Source organism: Canis aureus, chromosome 24, assembly GCF_053574225.1.
Source record: "Canis aureus isolate CA01 chromosome 24, VMU_Caureus_v.1.0, whole genome shotgun sequence".
In the NCBI taxonomy this organism is placed as follows: domain Eukaryota; kingdom Metazoa; phylum Chordata; class Mammalia; order Carnivora; family Canidae; genus Canis; species Canis aureus.
Genome location: NC_135634.1, coordinates 48,137,951 through 48,160,846, shown reverse-complemented (window position 1 = coordinate 48,160,846; position 22,896 = coordinate 48,137,951). Strand labels below are relative to the sequence as shown.

At 50.7% G+C, this 22,896-nt stretch overlaps 1 protein-coding gene across 1 annotated transcript in view; it reads left to right on the top strand.

Moving 5' to 3' along the window:
* ASB18 (ankyrin repeat and SOCS box containing 18) overlaps nt 1-22,676 on the top strand; it is a 61,084-nt gene extending 38,408 nt beyond the window's left edge. The window contains exons 5-7 of the mRNA XM_077869336.1: nt 3,688-4,192; nt 20,414-20,527; nt 21,295-22,676. Coding sequence (XP_077725462.1) covers nt 3,688-4,192; nt 20,414-20,527; nt 21,295-21,480 — 805 coding nt within the window. The 3' untranslated portion in view covers nt 21,481-22,676. The remainder of the gene's footprint in view (nt 1-3,687; nt 4,193-20,413; nt 20,528-21,294) is intronic.
* The last annotated feature ends 220 nt before the right edge of the window (nt 22,677-22,896 follow it).

Sequence of the window (22,896 nt, the reverse complement as noted above, 5' to 3'; positions counted from 1 at the left end):
GGAGGTGCCCCAAGACTGTCATCACTTACCGCTCCGCTTCTCACGGCCCCTGCCCGCTCTTTCAGGTTCTCCTTCTCGGAGGTACTGGCCATACATACTTTCTGAGATGGTGGCTTGCACCTGGACAGAGAGCCATGGAAACTTGGAGCACGTTCTGGGGACCTGGAAAGCTCAGCTGACGTTCTTAAAATCCACAAACTGCTGCGGCCGGCGGGGGATGGGTTTGTGATAGTGGGCCTCTCTAGATGTTCCCTTCTCTAACGCCGATTCATTATGGAAATTTTGAAAATACAGGCAAGCAAAGAGGACATAAAAGCACCCCTCACCCCATCATCCATAGGTAAACACATTGGCCTGTATGCTCCTGGGCTTGCTTTCTCTCCATGCCTGTATGTGTCTGCTGTTTTTTTCTTTTTTAAGAAAAACAAGGCTGTTCACTGCTGTTTTGTACCTAATCTTTTCACATAACCACCGCAAATAGCTTTCCATGCCATTAAACAGGCTCCCACACCTTCATTTTTGATGACTGCCCAGTGTGAGCCACCAGACATCTGCCTCCCTCAATTGTTTGTGTTAGTTCTCTCACACCTGTGGTCTGCGACTTACATCATTACCTGCTCGAAGGAAGTGCCAAGGCTTAGCCAATTAGAAGCTCTTCATTAAAAACGAAAAAGGGCACCTGCAGCCCTCCAGAGGGTGGGTGGGTGCCCTGGTTCTTCTGAAGGGTATGCCTGTTGCAAACAGCAACCCGGCCATCAGCCAGTTAGGCTCTGGACGTGCAAAAGAGCCCGGTTGTATTTCCCGGGGGACTTCTTTGGAGAGGCGGGGCTGCTTTAAAAAAAAAAATAGGAGAAGGAAATGTTTTGTGATTGTTTGTGAGCACACACAGGCTCAGCGGCAAAATGAGACAGAACCCTTGATTTCTAACCTCCTGCTGCACTGCTCGAAATGCCTCCCAGAGAGGCAAAGAGGAAGCTGCTCTGAAGCACTCTGATTGTAAAATTTGCATCCTCTCTTAGCTGGTTATTGTCCCAAAGGACATTTCACATCCAATTGTACTTGTTTGTAAAGATTTTTCACCCAAGACAGACCACTTCTCCAGATACTGCTGATAGGGAGGCTGGAGAAATAGACAGGATTTAAAATACTGGGAGTCCCGGGGTAGAAATACGAATGGATTTAAGGACACCAACTTCCAGCCTGGAAAGTGGGTGATCTCGTTCGGAGCCCGGCCAGGTAAATAACAGGAGAAACAGCAGCAGCCCGGAGGAGAGCTTGAAAGATGTTCATTAACGAGCTGCGTTCGTGCAACGTGCTTTCAGGGAATACAAATTGTGGGCTAGCTCTGCCGCGGGCACCAAGCACAGAGATGAAAAAAAAACAAAAACATTTCAACACTCAAGGAGCCACCAGTCTTAGGAGTCAGATGTGCTAATGAACATTTGAAACATGGTGTGATAAATGCTATGCCCCGGCACTTAATGCCCGAATATGACCATACAGAGGTGTGACCCTCTGCTGGCGGCACTGGGAAGGCGTCAGAGGGGAAGAAGAGGGGAAGTGAGGAATGCATGCATGGTCAGATGGGGTGCAGCACCCCAGGAAGAGCAGCATGCCAAAGCCGTGAGGGCACGACACAGCAGGTGTGTTCTAAGAACGACACATAGGCAGGATAGAAGCACAGGATAGAGCGCCAGGAAATAAAGGTGAGGCCCAGGGGAGCTGGGGCAGGCCGCATCCTGGGTCTGGAGGCAGGGAGAGGGGCTGGGGGAGAGGAGCCGAGCTTTCTGCAGTGGGCAGGAGGAGCCCTTGGCTTTTCAGCTGGCCCATGTGTGATTCAGGCTGGAAAGGCTCTTTCCGGGTGGTATGGAGCGTGTTGGATGGGAGCAGGGGGCAGAGTAGGAATCTGGCTCGGGCTCAGGCAAGAAATGGTGTGGGCCGTGGAACGCCTGGGTGGCTCAGTGGTTATGCGTCTGCCTTTGGTTCAGGGTGTGAACCCGGGTCCTGGGGTCGAGTCCTACATCGAGCTCTCCACAGGGAGCCTGCTTCTCCCTCTGCTTGTGTCTTTGCCTGTGTCTCTCATGAATAAATAAATAAAATCTTTTTTGAAAAAGGAAATGATGTGGGCCTTAAGGGCAGTGCCAGTGGGAGCAGAGGGAGGAAGCCGCCCCAGTGATGCTTAAGGAGGTGGAGTCCACGGCGCTGGGTGGCCAGTTGAAATGCAGAGCAGCTGGGTGACAAGGAAAAGGCAAAGAACAGAGCAAGACCCCCTCCCCACGTCCCCGGCCCGCCGAGGCAGGACAGGACTACATCTGGGGCCAGACCATCAAGAGGGACTTCCTTCCCAGACATATGGGGGAAGGACGGTTGCAGAAACAGATCCTAGTGGGTGTCAGGGTGGACTCGTGGGCAGCAGGCAGGCTGGGTGGCCGCTCCTGAGAGAGCCCGAGGTCTGGATGAAGCAGGACCCCAGGGCTGGCAGAGACGACAGGAGAACTGGACAGGGAGCAGCGGCTGACGACGTTTGGAGTCGCTATCAGAGGGCAAGGAGGGAGGAGCAGGCCTTCATCACTGGACTGTTGGGCGAACCAAATTTCCCGAGGCCATTATTATTATTCCCGAGGAATATATAAATAAAACCTTTATATATATATATATATATATATATATGAATTTCATTGATTTATTCATGAGAGATGCAGGCTCCTTGCAGGGAGCCAAGAGGCGGGACTTGATCCCGGGTCTCCAGGGTCACAAGCTGGGCCAAAGGCGGCGCTAAACCGCTGAGCCACCCGAGCTGCCCAAATAAAATCGTTTTTTTTTTTAATTTTTTTATTGCTGTCCAATTTGCCAACATACAGAATAACACCCAGTGCTCATCCCGTCAAGTGCCCCCCTCAGTGCCCGCCACCCAGTCACCCCCACGGCCCTCCCACCTCCCCTTCCACCACCCCTAGTTCATTTCCCAGAGTTAGGAGTCTCTCATGTTCTGTCTCCCTTTCTGATATTTCCCACTCATTTTTTCTCCTTTCCCCTTTATTCCCTTTCACTATTTTTTATGTTCCCCGAATGAATGAGACCATATAATGTTTGTCCTTCTCGGATTGACTTACTTCACTCAGCATCACACCCTCCAGTTCCACCCACGTCGAAGCCTATGGTGGGTATTTGTCGTTCCTAATGGCTGAGGAATATCCCATGTATACACAGACCACAGCTTCTCTATCCATCATCTGTCGATGGACACGGAGGCTCCTTCCACAGTGTGGCTACCGTGGACATTGCTGCTATGAACATCGGGGTGCAGGTGTCCCGGCGTTTCCCTGCGTCTGCATCTTTGGGGTCACCCCAGCAGCGCAGTTGCTGGGTTTGCAGGTGCGCTCTCACTGCGCTCTCACCTGCGGCCCCTTAGCCAAGGTTGCGAGCTGCGTCCACCGTCTGTAACCCCGCGGGCCGGGCAGGGGGGGGCACAAGCTCAACGTCGCGCCCCCCCACCCCACCCCCACCCCGCCCCCAGCTCAGCCTGAACCCCCAGGCCCCGCCCTCCAGGGAGCCAAGGGCCCGCAGGGGTGGCGCAGGCGAGGGCGCGGGGAGCGCGCGGGGCTGGTGCGGGAGGGGGGGCGCGCGCGGAGGGGACGCCCCGGGCCCCCACGGTGACCCTCCCCGCCCTCCCCGGCCTCCCCGCAGGTGCGCGCGAGCGCTGCTGGAGCACGGCGCGTGGGTGCACCGCGTGGGCGGCGCGGGCCGGGACACGCCGCTGCACGTGGCGGCGCAGCGCGGCCTGGACGAGCACGCGCGCCTCTACCTGGGCCGCGGCGCGCGCGTGGACGCGAGGAACGGCCGCGGCGAGACGGCCCTGAGCGCGGCGAGCGGGGAGCCCGGGCGGCCCGAGGAGCGCGCGCGCCGCCTGCACCTGTGCGCGCTCCTGCTGCGGCGCGGGGCTGCGGCGGACGCGCGCGACGAGGACGAGCGCAGCCCCCTGCACAAGGCCTGCGGCCACGCGCGCGCGGGGCTGGCGCGCCTCCTGCTGCGCCACGGAGCCGACCCGGGCGCGCTCGACTACGGCGGGGCCTCGCCGCTGGCCCGCGCGCTGCAGGCGGCCGCCTGCGCCCCCGAGGCCGCGCCGCAGCGCACGGTGCAGGCGCTGCTCAACCACGGCTCCCCCACCGTGTGGCCCGACGCCTTCCCCAAGGTAAGAGGGCCCGGGGCGGGCCTGCGGCCTCTCACGCTTTAGGGGGCCCCGCAGCACCCCCGCATCCCGGGGGACTCGTCGGGATGCAGCCCTCCAGGTGCGGCAGGCAGGCGGGGAGCGCATCTCTCCCTGGCTCCCAGGTGAGGCCCAGGCCGCTGGGCTCGGGGCGCACTTGGAGGCTTGGGGACGCCCAGAAGCCCCGAGGCCTGAGTCACTAGGAAGTTCAGTCGCCCCCTTAGCTCTGCGGTGGAACAGAGGGCCCAAGCAGATGACCCTTAATCCCAAGGTCGTGCGCTCCAGCTCCCAGCTTGGGTGTGGCACCTACTTAGATAATAATTTTTTTAAGATGTTTATTTATTCCTTAGAGACACAGAGAGAGAGAATGGCAGAGACACAGGCAGAGGGAGAAGCAGGCTCCATGCAGGGAGCCCGATGCGGGACTCAATCCCAAGACCCCGGGATGATGCCCTGAGCCACCCAGGAGCCCCTTAAAGAATAATTTTTAAAAGAGAAAATTGGTTACCCCGGGGACACCAGGCACTTAGTTGGGTGACATCACGGCTCAAAATGTTGTGGCAGCTTATCTTTCGGTGTAATTGGTAGGCAAAGTCCGCCCAGTGTTTGATCTGAAATGAAATGTTCAGTCGGACCACCTGCCTCGCTAATGAGATTAATGAAAGAGCTTGACTCCTTTGCAGATCACCGTCGTTCAATCCAAACCACCACTCGTGGGAAATAGGCCGGACACCTGAGGTTCTCCTTCCATGGGTTTCAACCGGATGGAGTGGCCGGTTCAGGATCGGGGCGGCATTGGGACCTCAGCCCCACTCTGCAGGCTTGACTCTGAGCCGGCCTGCCACTTTGTCCACATGGCAGGTCTATCCTGAAATGACAAAGAGGAAGAGTAAAGCTTGCCGGTCAGAGAAAGTATTTCAAAGATGGGAAATGTTTCCAAATGTGGGTTGCAGTAAGAGTTGATCTTCCCAAAAAAGACTCCATGGAAGGGAAAGATTCCCTTAGGTGTCAAATTGGGGGTGCTCGATTTAAAAATTATCCCGGGACTCACTGATCATGTGCAGGAGACATACCTTGGCCTGGTAAGTTTTGAACAAATGGCTGAAAAGCTTCTGCTTTAGAAGGACAGCGCTCTGGATGGTCTGAAATAGTGAAATGCACCCATCTCTCTCAAATGCCAACTTTGCCTCGGAGATGCATGCAGAGTAACGCTTGTGTCTATTAAAACATAGGTGAAAGGGGGAAAAAAAAACCACCCGCACGACTCCCCTGGGTGTGTCCTCCCCTCACAAACACTGTGACAGGGTTTTTCTACCCCTCCTAGTATCTTTGAGTTCTCCGTGGCACTCCACTAAGGTAGGATTTCAATATGACAGGCTCTTGAAAGGGAAGAAACATCAGCACTTTTTTATATATCCTCTAACACTTACCTCTGTAGCCATCATTTACGTTGTAACGTGCCCCAATATTAGCGGTCTTAGTTCATCAACTGATAAAATGGAAATGGGACACACCTGCTACCCCTCCAGTTCATGCCATGTTTGCATTAAATCAAGATGCTCACTTCACCCCTCCTGGCATGAAACTGCATAGGGAAGGAACAAGAAACAAGCAAAACAAATGACTTTATGTGATGGACCAAAAGTGAAAAATAGGGGTGCCTGGGTCCCTCAGTCATTTGAGCATCTGCCTTCGGCTCAGGTCATGATCTCAGGGTCCTGTGGTCGAGGCCCCTACCCCGTTGCATCAGGCTCCCTGCTCAGTGAGGAGCCTGCTTCTCCCTCTGCCTCTCTCCTCCACTGGTGCTCTCTATCTCTCTCAAATAAATAAATACTATCTTTATTTTTTAAAAAAGTGAGAAATATTTGGGGCCAGTTCTTTAAAAGAAAAAGTCAATATATTTCAGGTGTGACTGAAACAGTCATGTGTTAGGCTTGGAATCATGCAGTCTGTGTGATCTTTGTAGACTTCCAAGTCCTAGGTGCAGCCCCACGGACATCATCCCTGGAGATAGGACCTCTAGTGTCTGAACTCGGTCCTCAGAGCTGTAAGAATTACCCTAGCTTGGCCTCAAGATGCAGGGCAAGGCTCAGTGCCTCCCCTCTGGGCCTCCAGGGGCTCTATCCTGGGATTTCCCCACACCTGTGAGCGAACAGGTGAATAGAGCATGGTCAGTGGGGGCTGCAGGCTGCAGGGAAGTTTGAATTTGGAGGTTGTTTGTTATAGCAGGGACCAAGAGGCTATGAGAAGTGCTTGGCTCCTGGAAGTGAAAATGAATCTCTCAGCTATTTAACACCATTGGGGAAGGAATTGGAGCTTCCTTGAAATATCTTAATATTTGGAGGTGTTCACACAAAAGCATTGCCACCATTGTCACACACATACACACACAGACACACACACACCTACACACACACGTAGCGTGGTGCCTGCACCTGCAATCCCTCAATCGGTGTTTGTTGAATGAATGAAGGGAATTTCAGCAACTCCAGGGCACAGGGGCCTGCCAGTTACATCTTGGGGAATGGGGATCCGACTTCTCTACGCTGAAGTCCCCCACACCTCCAGGGGGCATCCACGAAGGACTGCAGATGGGGCCCAAGGCCACCAGTGCTCAGGTCTGGAGCAGGTTTCAAAGGGGAAGGCGTTTACCATCAAGCACCCAGCATCCTGTAAACAAAGATCCAAGCAAGTGTCCCTGTTCTTGCAGCCCCAGGACAAACAGAGCAAACTCGGGAAATCAGGCAGCAGCGTGTCCCTCCCCCCACCGGGTCCCCGCAAGTGGTCCGCCGGGGAAGGGGTCTAATCGCCACTCCGGACATCAAAGGTACAGACCCGACTCTGCTCAGCAGACTCGGGGAGTGCGCAGCAAACACTGAAACGAGCCACAAAGATGCTCTGCAGGCAAGACTCAGCGCCGTGGCGGGGCGTACACAGAGGCACCAGGGAATGTCACAGAGCACGCCGTCCGTGGGCAGCAGCCGTGCTTTAAATAGATGTAAAGAGACACCCACGGAGCTCAGAATTACTGAGGCAAAGGTTTCACAGCGAGCTTATGACATAAATCACAGCTCCCCCATGCCCAGACAAAGGCACCGTCACCGCGGCAGGCGGACTCGAAGCATCCATCGGAGCCGTGCGCAGTGCTCTGCCCCGAAAATCAAAGTGGTGTCACAGCTTGGGAAGCAAGCATGTTGACAGTGCCAGGCCTTTCTGCCCGGCTGCCCGCTAGTTAACACCGGAGTCAGACGTCGGGGCGCAAGGGCAGGTGCAGGCGGCAGCCAGGTTTGGATTCTGGAAGTTGTCGGATGGGGCCTGGCCTGCGGGAGGGCAGGCAGGAGAGCAGAGAAACACACACCCGGGGACCCAGGCGTGTTGTGCAACTGTCACTAGTTGACTGTGAGTCGGATGCTTGGTCTGGAGTAACGGGCTTCGCTCACTCGCTTCTCGTGCCCCTGGCCTGGGCGGCCTAAACCCTTCAGACTCGGTGCAGGAGCACACACTCGTTCAGCAAGCATTGCTAGGAACCCCTGTGCTCGCCATCGGAGTCAGGGTTGAACCTCGTCACGCCTCGGGGCTGCCTTTGCAGAGCTGCCAGGAGGACAGCCTTGCTTCAGACAACCACACACCCAATGTGAGGGAGCCATGGCCCCACAGCGACACAGCCCAGGCCCTCTGTAGCTTGAAAGTGCTGAATAGAGGGCCTGACCCAGCTGGGGCCACGGGTGGGGTGAGAGGCTCCCCCCAAGCACTTAGTGAGCCCAGACTTTAAAGACTAAAGACTCAGCTGTGTGAAGGAAGGAGGAAGCACCATTCCAGGCAGGAGGAACAGCACAGGCAAATGTCCTGGGGCCGAAGGGGCACTGCCATGGGTGCCGTTGAAAGATGGCCCAGTAGCTAGGAGGAAGCAGCAAGAGGGAGCAAGAGGCAGGGGCCTCGAAGGTTAAGGGTTTTAGCCTTTGTCTTAAGCACAATGGGAACGTATTACATCATTTTAAGCAGGAGACTGTGACGTAACCAAATGAGTATCGCGGATGATTTTTCTGCTGAAGTGCAGAGAGCATGCCAGGGTGGGGGACTGGCGGCAAAGCAGACTGCTGTGGCGGTCCGGGTGAGGCACGCACATAGCTTCAACAAGGCGAGATGAAGGCGGGCGGCGAGAATGACAGATTCTAGAAACATCAGCAGAGCTCAGGTCTTGCCTCGCCTTCCGGGCATCGACTGCGCTGGAAGAATGGACCTCGAGTTTTTGTGTTTTCTTTTTACCTGATTGCAGAATTAGGCAAAGCGACCTCGCAGTGTCCCCCAATTTCACGAGCTTTTTCGTGGGCGAACCCCGGGGTTGCGGTAGTCAAAAGCCAGATCCCGTTTCCCGTCTGGGCAGAGCTGCGGGTACCCCCCTCCCCAGCGGCAGGGGGAGGCGAGCTCTCGTAAACAGCTCACCTCTGTTTTTCTTGCTCTTGTTTTATTTCTCCATCTACATATAGAGCAATGTGCCTGTGCGATTTTTTTTCCCCTTAATTTTCTTTCTGCCGCCTCATTAGCTGAGGAGAGTGTGCGTGGACCCTAATGACACCAGGATGTCAGGGTAGTGGAGCAGCCGCTTCTCCGCAGACAGCAAGGAGGCAGCGGAGATTTTTAAACTGTGTTGGCATAAAAATAATGAAAGCAGCCAGCTGCCTGGCAAACATGAGGGGGCACAGTGCCGGGGGATCGGGGAGGGCCGGGGAGCCCCAGAGAGGTGGAACAGAGGAGAGACAGGAAATGAATTTCCAGAGACAGGCAATAAGACTTGGTCACAGTCTGTGACCCAGGGAGGAGGGGCCCGGGTGGGGGGCGCGTCTGCGGAGGGAGGGCAGCTCCTCCTGGGGGCGGGTGGGGGGGGCAGTGCGGGAGGAGCCTCCCCTTCGCATGCAGTCCCCAGGGACCATTTAACATTTTGCAGGGAGAACGGAGAGGGCCAACCGCAGGGTCACTGGCGGGGTGAAGGCGGTGGTGGGGGGGAGATCTGAAGAAGGGGGAATGGCTTAGACTAGGTCTGGAGGGGCTCCAGCGTGAACCCCTCCTCTTAATGATGTGGTTTCCTCCCAGGGCAGAAGGGGGACGATTGACACCAGAGACTGCCATGCTCCAGGAAATGGCATGATAGCGGTGGCTCATGTGAGCCAGAATTATCCACACGTCGGGACACACTGTGCGGTGGTGAAGGAGTAAGGTTGGGCGAGGCTCGGGCGGGAAGGCGCTTGCCTGCCTGGCCCTCCCTCTGCCCCCCGGTGTCTCTCCTTCTCTAAAGCCTGCTTATGTCCCACTCTGAACAGACAAAAAAATGGGACAAAAAAAAATTTTAGGTAGGTAGGGGGCCCAGAGATGATCATCCTTACGATGGCAATATGATTACCAGCTTCTAAAGGGCAGCTGTTCCTGTCTTCGTTCTCTAATATCTGCAAAGACAGGCAGGAGGAGGGAAGGGAAGACGGGCAGGGAGGGGGAGGAAAAGCAAATCCACAGCACCAACCAGATGACCTCACGTCTGAGCCAGGGGGCTCAGGCTCCTCGGCTGCACTGCCCTAAGTTCTCAGGCAATCAGCAGACATTACAAAAATGTTTTTAAAGTCGACCAGGCAGGAGAGGAGGTCTTTGGAGATGCAGTGCAGGCTAGGAGATGCAGCAAAGTGCAGAGGTGGAAATGGAGGAACCCGGGTTGCATAGCAACTGCTAACTCTGCTGGGAAGAGGGTAGGGGAAGAGGCCTCCCGGTGGGGCCACAGTCAGCAGGTGGATGTGGAAGCAGAACAGGGCTGGGCATCGTCCTCGTGAGCCTTCCTCCACTCGGCCTCTCCACCGTCTCCCAGGTGGAATGGGAACAGCACCACCACCAGCTTCTCCTGCATATTGGCAGACCTCATGTCCGGATCTTGCCTTAATCCAAGATGAATAGGGAGGTAAATAAATGGATTCACGATGAGGGAAAGGGAGGCAGAAAAACGGAAAACAGGGACAGCATCCAGAGATGAGAAAGGAAGTCCATGCCTCTCATCGGAAGATCCAGAAGGAAATCTGAGAACCCATGTGCCGGGTGTGCCATCATCTACAGAGTGAAAGAAGACAGCCTCTGAGTCCCTCAAATAGAGCCCGTTATGGGGACAAGGCAGTAGGATGACGTGAAGAGGAAGACGGAGGAGACAAGGTTGTAGTAGGTGGTAGGTGGAGAGCACGTGAAGGGAAGGAAAAAGCAGAACTGATTCGTAGAAGGAACTGAGCTGGTGATGGAAGCAAGGGAGCTGTGCTGTTGGCACGCGTGCCCTCAGATCCACTCCCGGGTGTCCCCCAGCTCTGCTCTGCATGTGGACGGGGTGGGGGCCGCATAGCTGGACCTCTCAAGCTGAGCTCAGAGTCCCTACCGGCCAGCTTCTGGCCGGCTTCTGCTAAAGGAGACACCATGGAAAGCTAGGTGTGGAGGGTAAAAGAAGCCAGGGTGTTTCTCCTTCACTTTCTCTGCCTTGGTAGCTTTGCCAGCAGCTCCTGCATGTCCAAGGCTCCAGCACCCAATGGCACCCTCATGGTCACAGCCCCCACTGGCAGCCCCTGACTTGGCTCCAGCCTCCGTATCTCATATAACAAGAACTGGGGGAGCAAGGATAGGCTTTGGGATTGGTTGTTTCTGTGTCCCCATGATGCCATCAAGGAACCAGATTTTTCCAACCTCAGTGAGTCAGCTTTGTCCTGAGAATGGCTCATCTCTTGGTCATAAGGTGGCTTCCAGCAACAACTGGGCCAGCCAGCTTCATATCCAGTTGCCTTTCTCTGGAAGCCCTGAAGAGGCCCTCCTGTGTTTCGCTGGCCCCAGCTGATGTAAACATGCACTTCCCCAAACCACTGATGGCAAGGGGAATGGAGTTGTCATGACTGGATTAAAGGAATCCTTTGGAGTGTTGGAAAGTCAACCACAGTGTGTTCACTGCAAAGGAGGGCTAATGTTAAAAGCTCTTCCTAAGTGCAGGAGAAAAAAAAACAAAACCAAGAAACTAGAAGAGAAAGTGGTGGTCATGAAGAGCAGAGGGTAGAAAGCTAGCCTACGGAAAAGTGATACTATTGAAGAAGAGCCTAGAGCCAATGGATCAGAAATGGTAATCAAAAACATAATAGAAGAAAACTTAGCTGCCCTAGAAGTCTTAACTCCTAGAAGTTGAATGGATATTCTCTGCAAATCAGTGATGGGAGACACATTCCTTCTTCTTTTTTTTCTTTTTTTTAAGATTTTATTTTTAAGTACTCTCTACTCCCAACATGGGACTTGAACTTACAACCCCAAGATCAAGAGTTTCACGCTCTATCAGCCAGGCATCCTGGGAGACACATTCCCATATAAGTTCTAGCAAAAGTGTTCTGAAAAACCATGAAAAAAATCTTGCAAACTATCTGAAGAGAAAACAGATTATTCATAAAGTAATAAAACTCAGGCTGGACTCTGATTTCTCTGCTACTATATTATCATAAGACAAGGAAATACCATCTTTAGATCTTTAAAGAAAAAGTTTAGGTGCTAGCCAAGATGGTTTTCATTTTGATGGCAAAACTAAGACCTTTTTAGATATCAGGGGCTCATAAGACTTGCCTTCCATGGGACGCCTGGGTGGCTCAGCAGTTGAGCGTCTTTAACTCAGGGCGTGATCCCAGGATTGAGTCCCACGTCGGGCTTCCTGGATGGAGCCTGCTTCTCCCTCGGCCTGTGTCTCTGCCTCTCTCTCTCTCTCTCTCTCTCTCTGTGTCTCTCATGAATAAATAAATAAAATCATTTTTAAAAAAAAGACCTTCCTAATGCATCAAAAAAATACTTCTATTTATTTGATTATTTAGTCAACAAATATTAATTGAGCACCAACTATGTGTCAGCAACATACTAGGTGTTTTGGATACATGAGTGGACAGTTCAGGGGGGGAAATATTTCTGCCTTCATAGCACTTACATTCTAATGGGAAGACAAGCTTTAAACAATGAACATAATAAATGGGCCAATAAAGTGATAAAGACTAGAGAGAGAGAGAAAGTGGGGGTGAAGGGGGGCAGTTGCAGTTTTAAGCTCAGTAGCTAGGGTGGGTGGCTTTGGCTCAAGACTTGAGAGAGGTGAGGGCATTGGCATTGCAGGGGTCCAGGGGAGAAGGGACCAGCCGACCCAGTATGCAGCCTGAGGCCAGAGTGGGCCTGACCTGTGTGCAGAACAAGGGGACCAGTATGGCTGATGGTGGAGAGAGCTGGTGACAGTAGGAGATGAGACCAGAGGTGGAGGAGAGGCACAGATGGTGTGGGGCCTTGGAGGGCACCGTCACGACTTTGGCCATCAGAGGGTTTTGAGCAGAGTGGCAGGACCTGATTGACATTTGATGGGGACCCTCTGGCCTCTGTGCTGAGGAAATATGTCAGGAGGAGGAGTGCGGAAGTAGAGGGACGACTTAGGAGGCTGTTGCCAGGATCCACGTGAGGGGTGCTGGCGGCGAGCACAAGGGAAAGGCTCTGATTCTGGATGTTTTTTGGAGGTGGAGCCACCAGGATATCTTGGCAGATCGGATGTGCGATTGGAGAGAAAGAGACGAGTCAAAGATGACTCCAAGGCATTCAGCCTGAGGGGCTGGGAAGATGGATTTGCTGTCGGCTGAGCTGGGAAGGTTGTGGGTTGTGGGTAGAATAAGAACTTGGGGGTTGTTTTGATACCAAGTAAGCAGTTGGCTCTTCCAGCCCAGAACTTGAGGGAAGGATTTGACTGACCTGCAGATACATTTTGAGCACTGGTGGCATGTGGATGGTATTTATTGATTTTTAGTCAAGTATAATTAACACCCAGTGTTATATTGGCCTCAGGTGTACGATAGAGTAGATTTTACAATTCTGGACATTCCTCAGAGCCCATCACGATGAGTGTACCCTTAATCCCCTTCACCTACTTCACCCATTGCCCACCCTCCCCTCTGGTAACCACCAGTTTGTTCTCTAGAGCTAAAGGTCTGGGTTTTTGTTTGTCTCTTTTCTTGTTATGTGTTTTGTTTCTTAAATACTACCTATAGTGAGGTAATATGGTATATTGACTTATTTCACTCAGCTTTATACACTCCAGCTCCATCCATGTTGTTGCAAATGGCAAGACTTCCATCTTTTGGGTTTTTTTAAAGATTTTATTTATTTATTTATTTATGAGAGACCCAAAGAGAGAGGTAGAGACACAGGCAGAGGGAGAAGCAGGCTCCATTCAGGGAGCCCGATGCTGACCTCGATCCCAGGGCCCCAGGATCACGCCCTGGGCTGGAGGCAGGTGCTCAACCACTAAGCCACCCAGGAACCGGACTTCCATCTTTTTTATGGCTGAGCAACATTCCATTGTGCACTTGTACCACATCTTCACCTACGGATGGTCCTTAAAGCCAGGAGACTGGATGGGACCACCAGGAAGTGAAAATACACAGAAAAAGAAGAGGAAGGAGAGCTGGTTAAGGGGTGTTCCAATGTCAAGAAGAGAGAGAGAGATGAGAAGACCACCGAGGAAACAAGAGGAGTCAGTGAAGGAGGTGGAATGAGAGCATGGCTTCCTGGACACGAAGTGAGGAACATGTCACAGAGATGTGGCCGACCCAGCCTGGCCGAGGCAGAGCACTGACCACCCGAGGTAGCAGCCATCAGTGCTCTTAGCCAGGGCGGGCTGCTGAAGGCCGGTGGGATGGAAGAGGTGAGGGGAAAGCCCATCCCAGGGATGGGAAACTCAAGCCTGCAAATGCCCTCAACTCCACCTCCTAACGGTCTCTCGGGATCTTCCTCCTCTCTCCATCCTGGTGGCCACCAGTAGAGTTTTGGCTACCACCCATCCATCCTAGGCTGTGGAAATGTCCCCTGGGCTGGCCTCCCAGCCTCCAATATTGCCCCGGAAATTGTTCTCAGCGCTGTAGCCATGGTGATGCTTTGGAAATTAAAATCTGATCCTGTCACTCCCCGAGGTGCAGTCCCCCAGGGCTCCACTGTGTCCTCAAGGTCATGTCCGCCAACATTTTCAGCTCCTGCTCACCTCCAGGTTTGGTCACTGTTTTCTCCACCTGGAACACTCTTGTCCTCAGAACCCTCCATACTTTTGTGACTCCTCCTCCTTAGCCAGGTCTTGGGTCCAATGTCATGTCCTGCAGAAATCTTCCCCTGACCAACTCACCACCCATAGCAAATCCATATCCGACTTAGGTACCATTTCTAGTACGTTGTGATTCCCCCTCCATGACACTGTGGCACCTGTTTTCTATCGTCATTTTCTTTTATTTGGGACAGTAAAATTCTGTGAAGGCAGAGCTTGCCACTGTATCATGCAGATGTAACAATATCCCCAACTTCTGGTAAGAGTTTGGTAAATATCTGGGATGCATGGCTTCCTGGATGGGGGTGAGCAAACCACCCAGTGAAAGAGAAATAACTTTAGTAGTTAAAAGGCAGGTTGTAAAACTAAATGCTACTACCAAAAATTATTTCTGAAGGAGATACATAACATAAAATACAATCTTGTAATAATGGCAATCTGGGACTAAAACTCTAGATGTTATTTTTTTAAGATTTTATTTATTTATTCATGATAGACACAGACAGAGAGAGAGAGGCAGAGACACAGGCAGAGGGAGAAGCAGGCTCCATGCCGGGAGCCCAACGCGGGACTCGACCCTGGGACTCCAGGATCACGCCCTGGCCAAAGGCAGGTGCTAAACTGCTGAGCCACCCAGGGATCCCAACTCTAGATGTTATTAAGGAAAGAGAAGAATTGGTTATGAGAGGAACAGGAGAGTAGAGACAATGCCATGTCTAGAACACAAAAGATACAGTGTTGATGTTTAGGAAATATAAGCCATTATTTTTTATTTTGAAGGTAACCACCTAATGGTGGTTTGGAAGGATACGTGCTTCCAAAATATAAAAATACAAACCTGTGAAATGGAAATCAGACAACAAAAGAAATGAGCATAAAAAACCATAAAGAATAAAATGAGGGGCACCTGGGTGGCTCAGTTTGTTGAGCATCTGCCTTCAGCGCAGATCGTAATCTCAGGGTCCTGGATTCGAGTCCCACGTCAGGCTCCCTGCAGGGAGCCTGCTTCTCCCTCTTCCTATGTCTCTGCTTCTCTCTGTGTATCTCTCATGAATAAATAAATAAAATATTTTTTTAAAAAAATAGTTATATAATTGCAGAATAGTTAAGAAAGACAGAACACTGTGCCTCAAAACGTATGGCTATGACCATACCTATGTTCAAAGGAAAATCCACACCATTTTAAAAGTTGCTTGTATTATGACTCGGAGGGAAAAAATGTTACTAAACTAACTGAGCAGTCAATCCAAGGAGGCAGAAAGAAACAGGCAAAGGAATTAATAACAGTAAATGCAAAAATTAATGGATTAGAATATTTTAGGGGCGCCTGGGTGGTTCAGTCGGTTAAGCATCTGCCTTCAGTTCAGGTCATGATCTCAGGGTCCTGGGATAGAGCCCCTCATTGGGGTTCTGTCTCTCTCAAAATAAATAAGTAAAATATTTTTTTTAAAGATTTTATTTATTCATGAGATACACAGAGGGTGAGAGAGGCAGAGACACAGGCAGAGGGAGAAGCAGGCTCCATGCGGGGAGCCCGACATGGGACTCGATCCCGAGGCTGGCAGGATCAGGCCCTGGGCGGAAGGCAGGCGCCAAACCGCTGAGCCACCCAGGGACCCCAGTAAAATCGTTTTTTAAAAAAGTTTAGAATATTTTAAGAGAGAACTGGTCAACAAAATCCAACAGGGGATTCCTCGAAAAAAACAAATTAAAGAAATTCCAGCAAGACTAAACAAGGAAGAACATTAAAAATACAATTATAGTGAATTTCAAATGAAAAAGGATGCTTACTCCTCGATATAGTGAGGGTATCTCCCCATCCAGATTTACTCTCCATCTGCTTGGACACATTGAGAAGGTTCTGGGCCCTCTGCCTTCCTGGGTTTCACCAGTACAGTCTCCAGAAGACAGTGGGCAAAGGGGCATGAAGTCAGAGGGTGTCTCCACGTGGGCCCCTCACTGCCTCAGGCTGGTTGCATGTCCCCAACCCAAGGTCACTACTCCTGATAGCCCACCCAACTCTCCAATCTTCAGGCCCAGAGGTGGAAATACCTGTGCTTCCAGCTCCACTTTAGTCCACTGTCCCTTGACATCGCCTGTACTCACACCTGGCTAAACAGCCCCTGTATCAAAAAAATAGAATAAAATAAAATAATAAAAATCAATAAAAATTTTTAAAAAATTATCCTGGAACAATCCTATATCAACATGTCATCTGTTTCCTACTGGAACCCTGATGGATACATATGCAATGCTAAATTTGTTTAAAATGAAGATTGTTGCCATTTGCAACAACATGGATGGATCTAGAGACTGTAATGCCAAGTGAAATAAGTCAGTCAGAGAAAGACAAATGCTATATATATGATCTCACTCATATGTAGAGTCTAAGAAACAACAACAAATGAACAAAGAAGAAAGGAGACAAACCAAGAGACAAAACCCCTAACTATAGAAAACAAACTGGTGGTTACCAGTGGGCAGGTGGGGGGAAGGGTGAAAGAGTTGATGAGGATTAATAGAATAATTATCATGATGAGCGCTGAGTAATGTATAGAATTGTTCAATCACCATAGTGTACACCTGAAACTAATATAACACTGTATGTTAACTATACTGGAATTAGATTTTTAAAAAAATGAATAACATAGGGATCCCTGGGTGGCTCAGTGGTTTAGCGCCTGCCTTCGGCCCAGGGAGTGATCCTGGAGTCCCAGGATCCAGTCCCACATCCGGCTCCCTGCATGGAGCCTGCTTCTCCCTCTGCCTGTGTCTCTGCCTCTCTCTCTGTGTCTCTCATGAATAAATAAATGAAATCTTTTAAAAAAATGAATAACATAAAATTAAGATTGTTTTCCAGGGAAATATGGATTTAAAATTGATTCAAGAAGAATTCAAGGGATGCCTGGCTGGTTTAGTCAGTGAAGCATGCGACTCTCGATCTCAAGGTTGTGACTTCAAGCCCCACATTGGGCATAGAGATTACTTAAAAATAAAATCTTTTTTAAAAAAGGAAGAAATCAGGGTGCCTGCGTGGCTCATTCGGTTAAGCATCTGCCTTGGGCTCAGATCATGATCCCAAGGTCCTGGGATTGAGACCCACGTCAGGCTCCCTGCTCAGCAGGGAGTCTGCTTCTCTCTCTCCTTCTGCTGCTTCCCTGCTGTGCTCTTTCTCTCTCCCTCTCTCTCTCTCTCTCTCAAATAAATAAATAGAATCCTAAAAAAAGAAGAAGAAAAAATCGAAACAAAATAGACCAATAATCATGGAAGGAAGTGAAAATATCAAATTATTACATGCGGCTTCAGGCCAGGCTTAGACAATGTTAAATGCAAGATCTGTTGTGCCTTCTTAATTCCAATAAGTATGTACTTTTAAAATCTTCCAGGATGTTAAAAAGATAGAAATTTTCTAAATTGACTAGTTGACATAAAGTGATACTAAAACCTAACAAAAGTAGCTTAAAAAATGAAATGACAAACCACATTTAGTTCTTAAATACAGAAATCTTAGCAAATTGAACCTACCATTTTATGTGGAATAGTAAAAGAGAGTCTGTGCCATGAAGACAAAAATGGGTCAATATAAGGAAATCCTGTATCAACTTGGTTAGAAAAAGGCAAAAATTACAATTAAATCCTTAAATTTGTAGTAATTTTTAAGATTAGAAATATACTTCCTTAATTTAGAACAGATTATCTATCTGAAACTAATATCCAAGGTTGTATTTATGGCAAAACATTAGAGATAATCTTATTAAAATTAGGAATAAGATGATGAAACCTGCTATCAATATTGTTATTTAACATTGAATTTTAGGGGCCCCAGGGCGGCTCATTCAGTTAAACATCCAACTCTTGGTTTTGGCTCAGGTCATAATCTCAGGGTCCTGAGATGAAGCCCCTGGTCGGGAGGGAATCTGCTTGAAGACTCTCTCCCTGTGCCCCCTCCTCACTCACATTCTCTCTCTCTCTCTCTCTCTCTCTCTCTCTCTCTCTCTCTCTCTCCCTAAAATAAATAAATCTGTAACATTGGACTTTATAGCTCTGGTCAATGTAATAAGACAAGAAAAATAAATGTGAAATATTTATACAGAGAGAAGAAAATGCTATCATTTGCAAAAATGACTATCTGACTGAAAAATAATATATCTACAAATCAATGCAAAAAAAAATGAACATATTGTAGAAAAACTGAGCCAAGGATGTAATTTAGCAATTTACAAAGGAAGACAAATGGTCGACCAAAACAAGAGTAAATATGCCATATTGTGATTCGGGTAGGGGGAAAGAGGCACTCTCTTTTCTTTTTTTTTTTTTTTTTTAAAGATTTTATTTATTTATTCATGAGAGACACAGGGAGAGAGAGAGTCCCCATGTGGGACTCGATCCCGGGACCCCGAGGTCACGACCTAAGCTGAAGGCAGACGCTCAACCACTGAGCCATCCAGGCGCCCCTTCACAATTGATTTTGAGGGGACAAAAATCAAGTTTCAAAATAATAGGCAAAACAGCCCACTTTTACCGTATATATTAATTTTTGTCTAAATGCGAAAACGTGAGTACACACAAAATGCTAATAGTGCTTATCTCTAAGCAAAGAGATATTAATTTCCTGTTTTATTTTGATATCTTTTAAAGGGATTTCATATCTGAAGGAAGCTCAGCAGGTTGTGAATGGAGCAACCATACTTAGTGATTTAGATCATTCTTCTATTTCTGTTCAGAGAGCCCCAGTGAGCTCAGCTGATGGCCCTGCCTGTTAATTGTCCGCTTAGATATTTGGTGCCTGATCTTAAGAAAATTGCTTAATCTCAGTTTTCTCAATGAAGAAATACTAAGAATAATTTTAACAACACTTGGTAAATCTTAAACCTCAAAAACAGAAGACTATGAAGTTGCCCTGCCCCTCCCCAAAATCAGATCTGAATTTGATCCATCTTCCAAGTCCAACCACTAATTTATGAAAAGCAGAAGAGCATCGTGTTCCAAAACCCTACAGGGAATACAGTGAGCAAAATCCCAACACAGAGGAACTCTGTGGGACAAATAACCTCCTGTTATTTGTTGCCTCCTGGGACAAATAACCCAGTTTCTTCAACAAATAAGTAACATGACACAAAAAAGTGAGTGATCATATCAACCAATCTCAACCCTGCTGGCTTTCTTCGGGTTCTCATTCAAAGAACTTTTTTGTTTGTTTGTTTGTTTTTTATATATTGGCATTTAAGAGAAATCTGTGAATTTAAACACTGGCCATATATTAGATGATGCTAAGAAACTTGTTAATTCCTCAAGTCTTATAATGATGTGTTTCTCTTAAAGTGCCCCATGAGAGTCTCACTGAAATATTTATAGATTAAATGACAGGATACATTGCATTGGCTTTAAAATAATATGGGGGGTGGCGGTGAAGGGCTGTGGGATGGGGCAGGGCTGGCCATGGGCTGATGGTGGGTACTTGGAGGTCATCATACCATCCGGCCTACTTTTGTGCTCATTGACATTCACCATCCCAAGAAACTTATTTTTTTAAAAAGCAGATAGTGCTCTCATCTTCATGATGAAACTGACGAACCTGAACTTGTAAAATTTGCTAATACGACAACCGGAATCCTTGGCCAGTGGGGACTGGAAATAAGATAGAGAGGCCAAGCCAGGGGGAAATTTGACAACAAAGCAATTCTCCCTCAGTGTCCCGACATATTAGAAAGTTGACATGAGAAATGGTGAGCACCAACCTTGGACCAAACTGCCCCCCACACCTGGCCCCCAGCAGAACCTCCTTCCTTTGCTCTGGACAGCCATCCAGGGGCCAGGAGAGCCCCTCCTGGGCAAGGTGCCCAGGCAAGGTGCCCAGACTTGGGATGTGCAGCCGTCCCCACGCTAGGCCAGGCCCCTTCCCAGAGCGCCCACTTGTGCTTGTCTGGGAGCTAACTCCATGGCCCTGCTGTCCTCGTACGGTGAGGGCTGTTGTTCCCCATGTGGCATCGTGAGGTCCCACAGCCAGAAGGTGAGACCCCCACAAACCCCCGTATCTGCGGGCCCTTTCCCCACCTGGACCCCAAACCCAGTAAGCTTGGTGTCCCACCGCTTCCACCCAGGTGCTGAAGACCTGTGCACTGGCCCCCACAGTTATCGAGACTCTCTTCAACTCCTACCCTCAGCTCCGTGTATCCGAGTCCTGGAGGGAAGTGATTCCTGAGGAAGTATTTCAGGTAAGGGAGCCGGCCCGTCCCTGCAGCCCCGCTGTGTTTCTGCTCGTGTGCGCAGTCCTCCCAGGGCCCCTGCAGCCCCGCTGTGTTTCTGCTCGTGTGCGCAGTCCTCCCAGGGCGGCGGGAAGTGCAGAGCACCTGAGGAAGGGCACGGAGAGGGCGAGTGCAGGTGTGTGTGAGTATTGCTGCTTCGCTTCTGGAGGAATCACGCAGCCAAGAGCTGTTGTTGCGCTCGGGGTGCTGTTGGCTGCAAGGAGCAGAACCCCGACCCTCACTCGGCTGGAGGAACGTCAGAGCTTGAGTAACGCCCCCATCCCACTGGAGAAGGGTGGGTGCAGGGAGCACCTGAGCCCACAGGCTCTGCTCCTGTGTGTCCTCTGCCCACCCACCCCAGAGCCTAGATGTGGCCGAGGCAGCTGCAGGCACCTCACAGGGACCCAACAGAGTCTGCAGTCACTGTCGATTAAGAAACAGGGAGGGCCTTTTATCCCCCCAGAAGCCTCCAGAAGACTTCCCCCCAAGTGTCTCATTCACTTGAGTTGGGGCTTATTGCGCAACAGCAGATGCACTGGGCGGTGCGGGGAGCAGAGCGGGATGGGAGATAACCCATATGGGCTGTCTCCCCACCCAAGACGGGCTTCCCTCGGACCCCACGGGAAGTGCGCCTCCGAACACTATGCGCACCCTCTCTGTGGAGGGCGCTGCTTGCCTGGGGCCTTGGGGCCGTCGGCCCAGCACCTGAGTTTACACCCCATCTGCCTTCCTTCCAGATGCACCAGGCCTTCTACCAGTCCTTCTTTGCCTTGGCCCACACCCCGCGCTGTCTGCAGCATCTCTGCCGCTGTGCCATTCGGAAATTATTCGGCAAGAAGTGCTTTCACCTCGTGCCCCTGTTACCGTTGCCAGAGTCCCTGCAAAATTACCTCCTTTTGGAACCAGAGGGTGTTTTGCACTGAAAACCAGAGCGTTGGGACCAAGGCTCCGGATCTCACTGCTGCCCTCCGCGGAGGCTTGCGCGGAGGCAAGCCCGTGAGGACGAGGGGCAGACCCGGAGGGCACCTCCCACGGCCCCTGGTGGTTGCACAGACCCTGCTGAGCCTCCCGGGCACTTTGGGAGGGAAAGGGTAATACAAGGCCTTTCTGCCTCTCAGGGTTGCTTGCAAGGCTCCAGGCTGTGATACCCTAGTAGTTGTATCGGAAGGTACTCTTCGACAGAAGCTGAACTAAAAGGTACCCCTGTTTTCCCTGCATGGGCTACCAGCATCCATGCTGCCCCCCAGCCTGCAGACTCTCTGCCTCTCAGGAACACCCCACCCCTCCTGGAGCCTGGCCACCTAGAAAGGCTCTGTCCCCAGCACATGTGCATGTCCACACTGAGAGAGGACACCTGTTCCCGTAACAGGGACACGCCCCCCGCCAGGAGCCCCCTGGTGCTTCCCAGCACATTACAGTCCAGAACTCCCCAAAGGACATCCCGGGGATGGCGAGCCCAACGTTGTGATCCCTTGTGAGTCTTCTCTCTGACACCCTCACCAAACCCCAGCTGATTCGGCTGCGGCCAGCAGTCCAGGAAGCCAGACGCCGGGAAGAGACAGGTTGGTAGAGGTTGGCCATCAGCCCAGCCTGAGCATCACATACAAGAGCGATGTTCTGAGGTCAAGGACTGTATAGACCACGTCTTTCCTTTTCTGTATTCTGGTGCTTTGATACCTGGGACCTTGCTCACCCTGGAGGGACTGTCCCCACCCAGGGTAAGCCAATTCCTAGAGACAACAAACAACTCACCCTCAAACATGCTTTTCAAATGCAAACCAACCAATCCAGAGCTTACACCCCCAACCACCTCCTTCACTAGGCTACTAACCACCTCTCCTAACTACTAACCACCTGTCGTAACTGTCCTGGGGCCCGGTGCCAGACAGGTGGGGATAGCCCTGATATCTCAGAGCCTGCTGAAGTTACTCAGACTAGCTGATCCTAAGCCCGACTATCCTGCCTGGTCGTTCCTTCCCTGGAAAACACAATAGTGGCTTCTGTCCCCATCCCCTCCCCCAACCTCCTAAGCAACCCTGGTGCTTCCCCATGTCCCCCCATGGTACCGTGTGCCCCTTCTCTTGGGAATGGTGAGTAATAAACTATCTTTTCAATGGCAGTTGTCTCTTGATCTGTTGGCCTTACCAGACCTCAAAGTTTCTATTAATATCCCTTATTTTTTTAGAGAGAAAGCATGAGTGGGGGAGGGGCAGAGAGAATTTTAAGCAGATTCCACACTCAGTGCAGAGCCCAACAGGGGGGTCAGTCTCATGACCCTGAGATCATGACCTGAGCCAAAATCAAGAGTTGGGTGCTTAACTGACTAAGGCACCTAGGAA